Source organism: Grampus griseus (genome assembly GCF_964374135.1).
Source record: "Grampus griseus genome assembly, chromosome: 5".
Taxonomy (NCBI): domain Eukaryota; kingdom Metazoa; phylum Chordata; class Mammalia; order Artiodactyla; family Delphinidae; genus Grampus; species Grampus griseus.
Genome location: NC_138998.1, coordinates 65638077 through 65652825, shown reverse-complemented (window position 1 = coordinate 65652825; position 14749 = coordinate 65638077). Strand labels below are relative to the sequence as shown.

General features: G+C 38.0%; 1 protein-coding gene across 1 annotated transcript in view; it reads right to left on the bottom strand.

Moving 5' to 3' along the window:
- Positions 1-2658: 2658 nt before the first annotated feature.
- TPRG1 (tumor protein p63 regulated 1) overlaps positions 2659-14749 on the bottom strand; it is a gene marked incomplete at its 3' end in the record, with an annotated part of 183676 nt that continues 171585 nt past the window's right edge. The window contains exon 6 of the mRNA XM_082654605.1: positions 2659-2853. Within this exon, the coding sequence (XP_082510731.1) occupies positions 2659-2853 (195 nt within the window). The remainder of the gene's footprint in view (positions 2854-14749) is intronic.

The window sequence follows — 14749 nt, the reverse complement described above, 5'->3', positions numbered from 1 at the left end:
TAACTATAAGAAGTTCTTTCTTGTCTTAAACTGCCATCCAAATCCCTGAATCCTCTCATCCTCTGGTCATAATCCTGCCTTCTAGATCCCATTTATCAGTTTCTGGAATATCTCACAGGACAATCTGTGTGGAATGTGAAGACAATTCTCATGTCATCTCTGAGATCATTCTTCTCCACACTAAACAAGCTTGGTACCCTCTTGGTACAGACTGACCTCAGGGCTAAGAGATATTTCCCTCCTCTCATCTTTTCTGATTTGCTCCATTGATGATGCTGCACTGTGTCCTTTCGAAGGTCATTTGGGAACAGTCCAGCCTAGGTTACAAGGGGAATAAATAAGCAGAAAGAAGTCACTTGTCAGACTGATCCTTAAATGGTAACTCAAGAGAATGTGCTGGATATTTCGGAGGCTTCTGTCAACAAACGCCACTACCTTGAGGCAAATGGGGATTTTCGGGCAGTGGTGTTATAATAATTTGCCAATTGTGCCTGCTTCAGAACCACTGCCAAAACAATCCAACGACTTTTCATTCCACTACTGTTGACAGGACGGCTAAGGATTTCAACATTTCCTTTTACAGTCTGAAGAGAAGTTCCCTGCCTTGGGGACTATACCAATATTTGCCGTCATGAGGGGAAAAAAAGTGGGTGCTGGGAAATGGAAAGAGAGGGAGAGAACTACTAATGGAAGTAAACAAAGATAAAGACAAAATAAAATGAGGGTTATTCAAAGTTTGGATTTTGAATGCCTCCATCAAATTGATGTTTGTGAAATATCAGAGGAAATCTTTGAAATCGAGGAAGTGAGCATTTTGAAGAAAAGACTTTAGACTTCACACAAGCACCCCCTTCCCCCTTCCCACCCCCCAAAAAACAGCTGGAATTTTTAACTTGAATACCAGCCAAGGTGTCTCAACTTTGGTCCTTTGGACAGGCAAAGAGCTAATTATAATAATGTTTACAGTGCTCAACATTAAAAGTTTCTTTTCAAAATAAATTAAAAATACAATAAAATTGAAAAAAAAATTTAGAGATGAAAACAGATGAGATGACCTCCTGAGTTCTTCACAATTAGACCTAAGTCAAGGAGCGACAAAGAGGAAATATGAGAGAAAAGAAAATAGAAACAGAATGAGCTAGAAGAGTATTTTTGGAAACATTCTTCTTAAACTCCTGTGGGATCCATAGACATTCCACAGAGGCACTTCTGAGACCCAAAAAAGAGGAGATCAGTGGCATTCCCATCTCTATTTCAATCCTAGTGGTCCTACTTCTATCTGTTTTACATATTGGGCAACTGAAACAGATTTCATTAGAAGGAAAGGTCTGCTGTTAAAAAAACAAAACACATGAGCAAACAAAAAAAAAAAAACCCTGCAAAAGGAAATGAGCCATTGAAAGTTCTTGAACAGGGAATGATATGATCAAATTGTGCTTTAGGAGTCTGGCAACCAAGTATAAAATGGATTAGAAGAGGGTCAGCCTTGGAGCAGGGATACCAATTAAAAGTCTATAACAAATATCCAGGTAAACAGAATTTAAAACATGATCTAATAACATACCTGTGAGAATGGAAAGGAGAAGGAGTATATGAACAGTTTTGAAAGAAGAATGAACCTTAAGTTTGACATCTGGGCATTGGGCACAATCTAAGTCACATACAGATGTGGTACTTCTATGGTCTGAACGTTTATGTCCCCCCAAAATTTATATGTTTAAATCCTAAAGCCCATTGTGATGGTATTAAACAGGGGGCCTTAGCTTATGAGGGCAGAGCCCTCATGAATGAGATGAATGCCCTTATAAAAGAAGCACGAGAGAACACTCTTGCCCCTTTACCTGTAAGGATATAACAAGAAATCTGAGCCCCAGAAGAGGGCCCTCACCTGACCAGGCTGGCACCCTAATCTCAGAATTGCAGCCTCCAGAACTGCAAGAAATAAACTTATGTTGTTTATAAGCCGACCAGTACGTAGTATTTTTGTTATAGCAGCCCAGACAAAGACAGATACTATATGGAATGTATCTGGCAAGAAGTTTAAAGACATCAAAACTGATGGATTTCAGGGATGATGACTGGGACCATTAAAATCCCATACAGAAATCCGAGATTTTGAAGATGCTGAGTGTAAGTGGCCATTGGAACACTGATATAGATGATCAGCAGACAGAAGTGCAAAACTGAGTCTTAAACACCAGGGATGAGAATATGGATTTGGAAGTCATCCCCATAAAAAAAGGTAGCTAAAATAATATAGATTGAGACCCCAATGAGAGAGAAGATCAGGATCAGAGGGCTGAAAATAAAAACCCAGAACAAGCCTACATTTAGAGGACAGAGAAACAAGAACCCAGAGGGTCCTCGCCAAGTTTATGATCAGGTGTTCATTTGTCATTCATTTGCCAACATTATTTGATGGGCTCAGGAGAATTTATTTTCTGGTTTGAAGAAATTTGATTATCCTTATATAAAGTCTGAAGTGTGCATTTATCAGTCTAATCAAGCTTTTAAGTCCCCTAAGATATTGAATCTTCAAAATCATGTAATACTATTTAACAATAACTAATTGTTTCAGTCCAAAAATACGGTGGGCTGAAACAGAATCTTCAGTAATGGTGTAGCTATGGATGATGTACTTATACCCCCAAAAGAGTGTCAAAAACCAACACTCCCCCGGGCAAAGGAATAGCCAAGTTTGTTGCAGTTTCCAATGAATGACATCAGACCCGTGTAGGTCTCAATCAAAACGGGTTCAGTTAACACCATCAATCCCTTTCCTCTTCCAGATCCAGTGGAATTCCTGTGGGCATTCTGGATAGCTGGAACAAGCTTAGACATGAACCTGGACGACTAAAGAGGAGAAGGCACAGAGTTAGTGAATGCAGAGTAGGTCCAGAGACACCTCCTCCCCAGCCCGTGCTCACAATGGTTGACCACTCTCCTGGAGCTGCAGTTATTCTTACTTCTTAAACAGAAATCATATCTCAGAATTGTTAACATTGCTTCTGTTAGTCTTTTAATAAATTATTCCGTTAATAAATTATGTACATAATAAAATTAGCTACCACATCTTGTTTATTTTTCATTATTCATAACTTGTACAAAATTAAGAAGTCAGTTTAATAAATATTTGCTGATAGTCTATTATGGATCAGACACCAGTCGGGTACTGCTGAAGATTCAAAGACAAGGGAGATATAGTCTCTGCCCTCACAGAAGTGACACTATAATAACATAAAAAATGAACTTGTGATGATCGTACAAAGTCCACGAAAATAAACAGCAAAAAGAGGCACATGATGCTAAAGAAACACAAAAGAGGGAGAAATCATATGTGGTTAGAGGATTAGGAATGACTTCAAAAGGAAACTCTTGAGACAATCCTTTAAGGGTTAATAGGGTTTCAATGGGTGAAATGAGGTTAGAGAGGGCCTGTCAGCAGCTGTTCTTTCCTAGCCAGCAACCTTTCCTCCATTTGAGACTCTTCTTCCAATAAGAGTACCTCGATTTTCCTTTGCAGAACCACATTCTTCCATTTAGTCCAAATAGCTTAAGCAGAGCTGACTTTAGCACATGACTCAGTCCTAACCAGTCAGAGGAATCCATTCCTCTGGTCGAGGAGATTGATTCAGGTATGGGCACATGACCAATGTGGCTGTGAATCTGATAGCATCCAAGCCCGGAGGTATTCATGGTCATTTTGGCCACACAGTGAGAACCTGACTGAGACTGAAACCAACAAAAGTGAAAGAACTAAGACATGGAGAGAGAGTAATTCTTCACAAAGCCATTTGGGTTACTGGATCAGCCTATCCTGAACTTTAAGTTAAATGAGTGAAAAAAAAAATTCCTTCTTTTGGTAAAATCAAGTTGAATTGGGTTAAGAGGAGGGTGATTCAGGGAGCACTGCAAACAGAGATATAAAGAAGGAAATGAATTAGGAAAGCTCATATCTTTGTATTTCCAATAAGCTCTTTTATATCCATTATTTCATCCCAGTATAAGCCTATCAGGTAAGTAAAAGAAGGTATCATCATTCCCGTGTTGGAAATCAAGACTAATAGAAGGTAAATGATTTGTCCAGAATTACTCCACTTTCTGCACCATGGTAAAAAGGAACATGAGGAATAAGGGCCTACTCACAGTAAGATCCAAATATGTTTCCTAGGCAACTGGCTTACAAGTCTAAATTAAAACTTTTAGAGTATATTCCAATATCAATCTAAATTATTAAGCATGTTCAATAAAGACACCATTGTTTTTCCTTTTCTCCATGAGGAGGCCAATCTTGGCTTTGAGGGACTAATACAGAATGACGATTCAATGAAGAATGAGAATGTAGTCTTTCCCCATAATCCCATTTTCAATATACGTTTTATCCTGGATTCTTAATTTTATACCAAATTGCCCTTGGGCAACCACTTCTCCATTGGAGGTTTAGTTTCCCTGTTGGTAAGAAAAAGAACCTAAAATTTAGAATATGTCCATCACTACTATTTGACCTAACCTATAAGGAAAAAAAAGAAAGAAAGAAAAGCCATGCAAATAAAACTGCTGATTTACTTGCTCTGTGACATTGTAAATTCTCTTCCGCTTTTTGAGCCTCAGTTTGCTCTTTTGAAAAGATGCATTTAAATCTATGGTTTGGGGATAATATCAGAAGTTAAAAAAAAATAGTGACTTTATGATAAACAACATAGAGTTTGCTAGAGTGCCTCAGTATCTGTGGGTTTTCAAAATAAACTAAGGTACTTGTCCCTCTACTTTAGTTCAAGTAATATTTACCGAATTAGATAATGTCAAACTTTAATTTAAAAAACAGACTCACTTCTAAATATCACTGACTAAAGAATCCAACAGACAGGTAGGATTTTGCTTGCTTTCCATGAGCCTATAGTGACAAAGACAGACAGAAGTTACCTCTTATTACTAGTTCCCAGGCCTAGCATCCTCTTTAAGACCTTAGAATGGATCTAAATATTAGTATCATTGAATGAAACAAACTATAGTCATGTAGCCTGGGGATTCTGGAAAGGAGGACATCGTCCCTTACGGCAAACTCCACCATTTCTTTAGTTGATTGGATAAGAAAGCCAGAAAGGGGACTTCCCTAGTGGTGCAGTGGTTAAGAATCCACCTGCCAATGCAGGGGACACGGGTTCGAGCCCTGGTCCGGGAAGATCCCACATGCCGCGGAGCAACTAAGCCCGTGTGCCACAACTACTGAGTCTGCACTCTAGAGCCTGCGAGCTACAACTACTGAGCCTGCATGCCACAACTACTGAAGCCTGCATGCCTAAAGCCTGTGTTCCACAACAAGATAAGCCACCACAATGAGAAGCCCATGCACTGCAATGTAGGGTGGCCCCTGCTTGCTGCAACTGGGGAAAGCCCGCACGCAGCAACAAAAGACCCAACGCAGCCAAAAATAAATAAATAAAATTTATAAAAAACAAGAAAAGAAAATACATCATCAGTATCTTAAAGAAAAAAAAAAAGTCAGAAAGAAGTGTTCTTTCTTAAGTTTCCAGGAGAGAAAAGCAAAATCGGAAGAATAAATTAATAACATGGAATAATCAAGGTCAGAAGTGATCTTAGGTTTATAGATTCCAGCCACTCATCTATTGTTTAATTTGCCTACACTCATCCTCTCCAAGAAGCCACACTCCTCTACATGGACATATACAGTGATATGGAACTCACTGCAATCTAACCATGTCCATTCCATCACTGCATATAGTGGGAAAAAAGTATGTTCCCTTGCCCTATCTGTTACTGATGATTAGACTTTGGAAAAATCATTTAATCTCCCTGAGCCTTAGTTTACACATCTGAAAATGGGAAAATAATAATAATGATAACGATGGTAAATACCAACCTCATTAGACCCAAGTGCATTGCTCAAAAATATTTTTAAAGCATACTATTCATAGATATAAATATTATCACTTACAAGCAAGAACGATTTTAGCTTCCTTAGTCCTATTCCCTTCAGTTTCAGACTTTGAATGCCATTTCTTTAATATGCATGATAGACTCCAGAAAGCACTTTTGTAAAAACCTGTGATATGCACTATTTTAAAATAATAAAAGTTCCCTAGATGCCAAAGGCTATATTAAATTCCACTCAGAAACCATGACTTCAAAAAATATGGGTTGAGCATCAAAGTACCTCTTCCAAGATATTTATCAATTATAAAGGGAAAAATACTAACTTTACAAAGGAGCAATATAGCATACCCCATCTTAGACAAGTGATCAAGGTTAACATCACTGGTAATAAGACATACAGGCATCGTGAGCCTGCAATAGAGGTAGTGAAAGGACGCATCATTTCTGCAGTATCTGTGCCCCCCAAAAATCTAATTCAATTCAATCTAATCATGAGAAAGCATCAGGCAAACTCACAGTGAGAACATTCTACAAAATAACCGACCAGTATTCTTCAAAATCACCAAGGTCATGAAAATAAAGGAAAGACTGTGAAACAGAATAAAGAGACAGAATAATTAAATGTAATATGGGATCCTGGATTGGATCCTGGAGCAGACAGAGGACATTAGGAAAAACAAAACAAAAAACTGATGAAATTTAAATAAGGTCTGTAGTCTAGTTAATAGTATTGTACCAATGTTTAATTTCCAGGTTTTGATATCTATATTATAGTTATGTACATTGCTAGAAGCATTTGAATGAAATCCTAATATTTAGGAAAGAATTTATGTTCCTCTAAATAAATTTATGTTCCTCTAAATAAATTATGAAAATTTATTTTCAAAAGGGATAGAGAAAAAATCAGACTCAATAATTTTCATAACTTGTTCCTTAGAACACTAGATTTCTTCATAGGTTGGGTGACCATATAATTTATCATCCAAACCAGGATTCTTTTGAAAAGAAAGAAAGTGCTATTATTAATAGTATTCAAACAACAGATACCTGAGGATCTGGGGAGAAGATATGGAAGAAAAGGTAAAAGGTAAGCTTCAGTCCCTATAGTCACATCGATCAGAGCTGCTTAATTTTTGTAGGTTTTATGTATTTGGGCTCTGAGTAAGATCTTATTTTTAAAAGTCTTTTCCTTTAAAAAAATTTTTTTAAAAACCCACTGTATTAAGCTTGCCTAAGAACCTCTAGCTCTGACAGTCTGTTCAATCCACAAAGATCTATAGTGCTCATTTTTTTAACCAAGAAAAACTAAAAAACCAAAAATGAGTTTTGAAAAAACTCACTTTTCAAAACCAAGCTCAAATCCTATCTCTTCCATAATGCCCCGCCAAATACTCAAGGCAAAAATTATTTTTTATTCTGTTGCATTTCATGTATGCATCTCAAATATTTCATCCAGTTTTCTAAGAATTAAAGTCAGAAGTATGGCTGGCCATCTATACAACTAATCCAAGATTTCTCTACCTTGGAACTATTGCTGTTTTGGACCAAATAATTCTTTGCTGCAGGGGAGTATGTCCTCTGTATTTTAGGAAGTTAAGCAGCATCCCTAGCTTTACCCACCAGATACCAGTGTCACCACAACCCCAGGTATGGCAACAAATAGTGTTGCCCAGATATTGCCAATGTGCCCCAGGCGTAAAATCATCTCCTGTTGAGAACCACTGAACTAAAGGAAGTATATAGCATGATGTAACATGAGTATTAAGATAAAACAGATCTGCTCTTACATTGCAGATATGGCCCTCACTAGCTGTGTGACCTTGGGCAAGTTACCTAACCTCTCTGAATTTTATAGTTTCCTTACTATAAAATAAGGCTATTAATACCATCAAATTCATAGGTTGGTTACATAGATTAAACTAACTTTAATAAACAAAGGGTTTGTAATAAGCTCTGTGTGTGTGTGCCCACATGCTAATGTCTTTCAGGAAGGGTTGGGGAAGGTGAATAAGATAAGGCTGGAATTTGGAGTCATATTGCAAAAGCATTAAAGGAAGCCTTATTGCCAGTAATGAATATTGTCAATAAATCATTAACTACATCATCACTGTCATCACCGAACTATGATTTCCTCAAGTCCAAGGTGCAATTCATCAATTCACCTCAACATTTCCATGGCCAACACTCTCTGGATTGTCAGAATGCCTTTTCACAGATCAATATATATCAGTTTGGGTTACTGGATGCCTCCCCAGAGTCCTCATCATAAGCTTTATTTCATGAGAATTCTCTGTGGCCTCAGAATCAAAGTGCTGGAAAGAAAAAGTTGACACTATTTCATACTCAGTGAACTTGGCATTTCATTCGAGTCAGATGCACTTCATTTCTAGTCATTTCTGTGAGCCCTTTAAAAAGAGGAGGGGCTGTGAAGACAGAGGGACAAGCTGTGCATTGAAGGAGGCAGACAAAAGGCCAAGTCCCCAAGCTGGCTCTCGAGCATTTCAAGCACCTGAACTCAATCTGTGTGACAGGAACGCGGTGTCATTTGATATGAATGCCACCAGCCACATACTTTTCTCTAAAAGCTTTTTTACACCCACCCCTGGCTCTCTCTTTTATTCCAGTCTCAAAAACAGAGGGTCAGGTTTTAACAACTCCGGTTACATAGGGTCTGTGTGCTGGTTAGGGTAAAGTATAGCTCTGTGTGCGCGCGCGTGTGTGTGTGTGTGTGTGTGTGTGTGTGTGTGTGTGTGTGTGTGTGTGTGTGTGTGTGTGTGTGTGTGTGTGTGTGTGTGTGTGTGTGTGTGTGTGTGTGTGTGTGTGTGTGTGTGTGTAATGTTCTTCTTGACTTTACAGCGATTATTTACCAGCTGAGTGACTGGGCCCCTGGTTTGCTTCAGATGCTGTCTGCCAGCAGTTCACTGTCCAGAGTCTCAGTTTTCCTTATTACAACCATCACTTGCTTCCTGTTTACACTGGGTAAAGAGACCAGGTTTCATGCCTGCAGGCCCACATTCTTTAGCTGAGCAGGTTTTCCAAGCCTTCAGGCTACAGGTTTCAGCCACCCCTTGCAGCAAGTGAAGCATGTTGGAGTAAAACGTCCATCCAATACCCAGCAATGGAAAGCCCTTGGGAAGCCACACAGCTGAACAGAAGATAAACAGGTGTTTATATCATCCTTGCACGTATTACTTGGAATTATCTTTATAGAGACACCATGACTGTGGGTATGTTCAGGAATATAGATGGAAAAAGGAAGATGCAGCAAAAGCTTTTTTTCCTACACAAAAGGGTTGTTTCTACAAATCCTCATCCTACAAATTTCCATCCTCATCCTATTCCATTTTCCCAACCCTCCCCGTGCACACGCGCACATGCGCGCACACACACACACACACACACTTTAAACTCTAGCTTAAGTGAACGACTCTTTGTCCAAGAACATTTTATACACTTCTGTAATGTGCAGCTTCTAATCATGTTTCTTTTATTTAAAATGTCTTTCACCACCTGCTTTGATGCTTAAATCACTCTTACCTTGAGTTTCACATCAAATGTTATCACATTTGTTAACTTTTGGACTTAACTGTTCTCTCTGCTGGGCTCTGATAAAAACTTTGAATCTTTCTATCAACAGTATTTGCACATTAAATTATAATTTGTTAATTACATTTTTTGCCTTCTTCCTCTACACTATAAATATCTGGGGGCAAAATCTGTTTTATTCTTCTTGCTATCCCAACAATTATCTACAGCATTGCTCAGCACGTAGTACTCAATGCCAGGTAGGTATTCAGTAAATATTTGTTAGGGAATTCCCTGGCAGTCCAGTGGTTAGGACTCAGTGCTTTCACTGCCAGGGCATGGGTTCAGTCCCTGGTCAGGGAACTAAGATCCCAAAAGCCGCGTGGCCAAAAAAAATTAAAAGAAAAAATATATAAATAATTCAATAAATATTTATTGAATTAATGTAGCAGGAAACCAAGGGGTTAAGAATATAAAGTTACATTTGATTGCTAAAACATTGGTTCACTTTCATAATTCCCTTGAAAATAAGGAGAAAGATGCCAGACAAAAGTAAAAAGGGTTGGTCTGTAAATCACTTTGATTAAGCTGTAGAGCATCCACGATCCATTCACTATCATTCTACAGCTCTACAGCTCAATCACTAGTTCCTCTCAGCAAGACTCCACACAGTCTAAGAATCCAGCAAGACAATGTGAAACCAAGGGCAGTCATCAATTAGATCCCTTGAACTAAAACTTGCTTAATAAATACTATTCTGTAACCTGCCTTCATTGACTAAGCTCTCTTTAATTGTTCCTGCCAATTGCATGCCCTCCAAGCTTCATGTAGGTTAGAGAATATATCGCAAGATTCCTTTAACTGCCCCCTATAGATAACGCCTCTAACTTATGGGTAGCCAGAGAAATGGTGGCTTGAGTTGTTTTTCAGGAACATGGAGCTAGTCTTGTCCAGTTCAAACTGGTCGAGACCACTGACCGTTCCACTGTGTAAGTGTCCAGAGGAAGACCTTTCGATGTCAGAAGGCCAAAAACTCCACCCTCAGATTATACCAACACCATCATTTTCTGAATAAGCACCCTAAGAAGAAGAATGTAAATCCGATACGCCTGCACAGAACACAGATTACCTCAGTGTTTTCTTGCCTCCAATCACCTTTCCCCATGCCTCAGACCACCCTGTTTCTTTATCCTATAAATATCCCAAGCCCCTTGTCTTTGGGGAGGCTGACTTGAGATCTGTTCATCCATCTCCTTGCTTGGCTGCCTTGTGAATAAACCCTTTCTCTGCTGAAAACCTGGGCACCTAAGCGTTTGGCTTGCTGCCCATTGGGCAAACAAAACTGATTCTGTTACAAATGGTTAAAAGGGGAAAGATAATGCTAAAAGTTGCAAATATAAAGTGGATGGAACAATTGAGAATAATTAACCTTGGTTGTAAAGTATCATATCATATTATATCATAGCAAAGACTATAATAAACACACACACACACACACACACACACACACACACACACACACACAGAGTTCTTTCTGGTTTTTAACTATTTCCCTGAGCATTTGCAAATTGTGTGTAGAAATACAGTTATGATTATAATACCTCAGTCAATTCACTTAGTCACTCTAAGTACCTTCACTTTTAAAGTGGAGATAGCATCCTGCCCTCAAAGGGTTTTTGTTACTTGAATTACATGAACACGTGCAAATTGTAATCAATAAATATAAAGTGTAATTACATAACTGATGAGATCATTTTATGTCTTGTAATATAAAATCAATACCAAAAATATTATTTCCTATTTTCACAACTGTTTTATATGAGTAATGCAAAGTATGTGCATGCACAAGCTGAAAACAGTTGGTAAGACTTGGAGATAAGCAAGAATGTCTGGAAAGAAGCCATTTGACCATCACACTTACCGGAAGTAGAAGTGATATAGAGTTAGTGAGCTGGGTAAAAGAAGTAATGTATTTTGACCTAGTATTTCATAAATTTGACAGTGATTTTTTTATATCAGTGCTGAAGGACTTAGAGATAGTATAAATTTGAATTTGAATGCAATTTTTTCCATTAATTCCTCTTCCTCAGGTACTTTTCTGACCAATCAACCCCATCACTCAGCTTCGACCCGGTGTTGTGTGGTATGAAACCTATATAAACAGCTCAACTTTCTCTCCTGAGCTTCGGACAGACCTAAATTTCTAACTGCCTGGCAACCAACTCAACCCCACATTCCATGGACCTTTCAAACTCAGCATGTCTTCAACTGAACCTTTAAACCTACTCTTTTTTCAGTTTTCCTCATTCAAATTAATGGACTCATCACCTACCCAAACCAGACCATGTCATCTTTGACTTCTTCCTCTCCTTCACCTATCATATCATGCCAGTTACCGTCTTCCATTGATACCCTGAATATCTCAAAATCTCTTCATCTTCTCTCCATTCCTAGCACTCCTAACTTAGTTTAGGTCCTTATACCTATCATCTGAGCCAATACAATTATGGTGGGAAATATACAAGATTAAACTCCAGCTAAACTGTCTGTCTCTAAGGTACTCCATGTACCTTCAACTATCTCCAATTCTCTTCATCTGATCCAAACTCTGTTTCAGTTCTTTAGCACTTATTTAAAAATCTTTGCATTTTTATCTGCATCCTCTATTAAGCAATGCCTTCCACAAAGGGAAGAATCTTGTCTCATTTATGTTTGTATTCTTAACAACAGTCAGAATAGCTGCACATTTTAGGTACCGGAAAACATTTGTTAAATAGAGAGAGTCCAGGTTCTGTAGAAGAAAAGACTGAGTAAAAACAAAAAAAATGAATTTTATAAAAGTACTTCTAAAAATAAGTTATTCAATTAGATTGTAAATAATTTGAAATTTTTGACTGTGGATATCTCAGCTGTACATGATTCCCTCTCCTCTGCCATAACAGGTTTGCTAAATTGAATTAAATTGCTTCAAGTGTTTTATTTAGTTATGCATTTCCCCCGTGTTCTACTTTTTCCTATTTCATTCATAGGGGAAATGAAAAAACTAGTTTATATCACCCTTTTAAAATCTTATTATGTCAAAATATTCATACAAAAGATTCTATACCCCCAGAATTACTGTTCTTCTTATTTATACTTTTACACTAATAAAACTGAATATTAATCAAAGCCAATTTTGGAAAATGTCCTGAACACAAATAACTTCGTGACATAAAAACCAACAACAAAAGAGAAACCAAGACACAAAGAATTGGATCAGAGTAGTCATCATCTCATATCCCAGACAGAGATCGCTTGTTTTCTTAGGGAGCTGGGACTCGGGGTGGCCTTTAACTGAGAAATGGCTTGGCAAATAAAACTTCCAGACTGTTTTCAGGAACGAAATAAAGACTTTAAAACAATAATTTAATGAGAAAAGCCTTAAAGAAAATACACTTAACAGATTCAAAAAGTAGTTTGATTGACTGGAAACCAACCAACTAACTAACCAACCCCTCATGGTGCTCATACCCATGCATGCATGTGCACACACACACACACACACACACACACACACCTGTTGCTCCTTCTTCCATCCAAGGAGAGCTATATGAACATCAAGTTTCCCCTTTAGCCTTGGCTGACAGGAAGTCTTGGGCAAAACTTAATGCTCCAGTCTGCTAATTGTGTTCATGGGCATTTGGGGAACAGTTATTCCATTCCCCCTTTTTTTCCATTCCCCTTTTGATATTTTATTTTTTAGCTTCCTTCTAAATTATTAATTTTATTTCTCTATGGCAGAAAAACAATAAAGCACTATCAAGTATTAGACTAATGCAGTGGCATATCTCTGTAGTTCATACAATTTCTTTTTTAATCCTTTACCCTGAATTTCTTCCAGCAAAGGACAAGTACAAGAGGACAAGTACAAAAGGACAAGGACAAGAGAACAAGTGCTTAAACACACCAGATATGAGAAATAAGAGAAGACTTTGCCCAGGAAGTGATGGACATAATAACCCAGGCAGTTGGTATTTATTTTTGACTTAAAATAAAAAGAATTACTACTACTTCAAAATATATATTAAATTAATTATTAGAACCAGTTTTCCTTTAAAGGCAGGAAATAGCTTTGGAAACATACATTATTAAGTTCTTTCAGTTGGATTAACAAGTGTTAAAAAGAAAAAAGAAACAGATAAATGACTGCACATTTAATAAGAAAGAGAAAAGGAACAGGAGTTTGGGGAAGAACAAGAGCAGGATAGAGAGAAAAGGAGAGGAGACTATGAAGCGACGTATCCGAGCATTATTATTAATAAGGTCTTTTAACAATAAGGAGAACAGATATTCCATTTGAATTTGGGGGCATTATTGTGATGTAAACTCCCACTCTATCTCCCAGAAGTCCTCAGTGAGTCTACTCTCACATAAATGCCTTTGTGTCAGTGTTATGTTCTTTCTGGTTTTCATTTTGGTTTTTTGTTATTGTTGATTTTGGGTGGTTAAGAGTCAGGCTAGGGGCTGATGTTGATGCATGGGTTGAGGTATTGTGAACTAGGAGTATAACAGGGAGACTAGCAAAACGATCCATACAAAGAACTAATTTAGTGCCTGCAAGAGCTTGGTGTCAGAGGCAAACCTGGAGACCAGAAGCCCCTGAGGACATCTGCATAAATCTTGAGAGGACAACTGAGCTTTGCTGAGAGCAGAATGGGATTCAAGCCAACTTCACCTACAGGTTAGGGGGAACGGAGGCCCCATCTGGCCTTTAACCACATACATTTTGCCTCAGATCCTTTTTCATAAAATAGGGAACTTACCAATTAAAAATATTTGTTTGTACATATACATATTCACTTGTATGAATAAATGTGTTTAAAATAAGGCAAGAAATGCAATGTATGCCATCCAACCACAGGACTTTAGATGTAGACTGTCATGTTTTGAATTTATAGCAAATAAAGTTATGCTATTCTGAAGTGAATGACAGCATATAAAGATAAACTTAGAGAGAACAGAGAAGGCAAGAATTTCTAGGCCGTAAGCACACTCCTATGTGAACATCTGGTTTTGTCGAAAGTACACAGGTTGCTCGTTCACTGCATTTACAGCTCCAGCTGTTTCACTTCCTGACTACTCAGAGTGTCCAAGGACTGCTTAAGTCTCCCTAGGGAAGATGAAACAATAGTAGAAGGGGACCTCCCTGCCACTGATGAATTTTAAATTTACTCGGGGAGATGAAATTTAAAGGCATTAAAAATAACTCTTAATTGCTTTACGATTTACAGAACATTTATATATGCTTTATCCCATTTAACCTTACAATGGCCCAGTGAGGTTGAGAGGA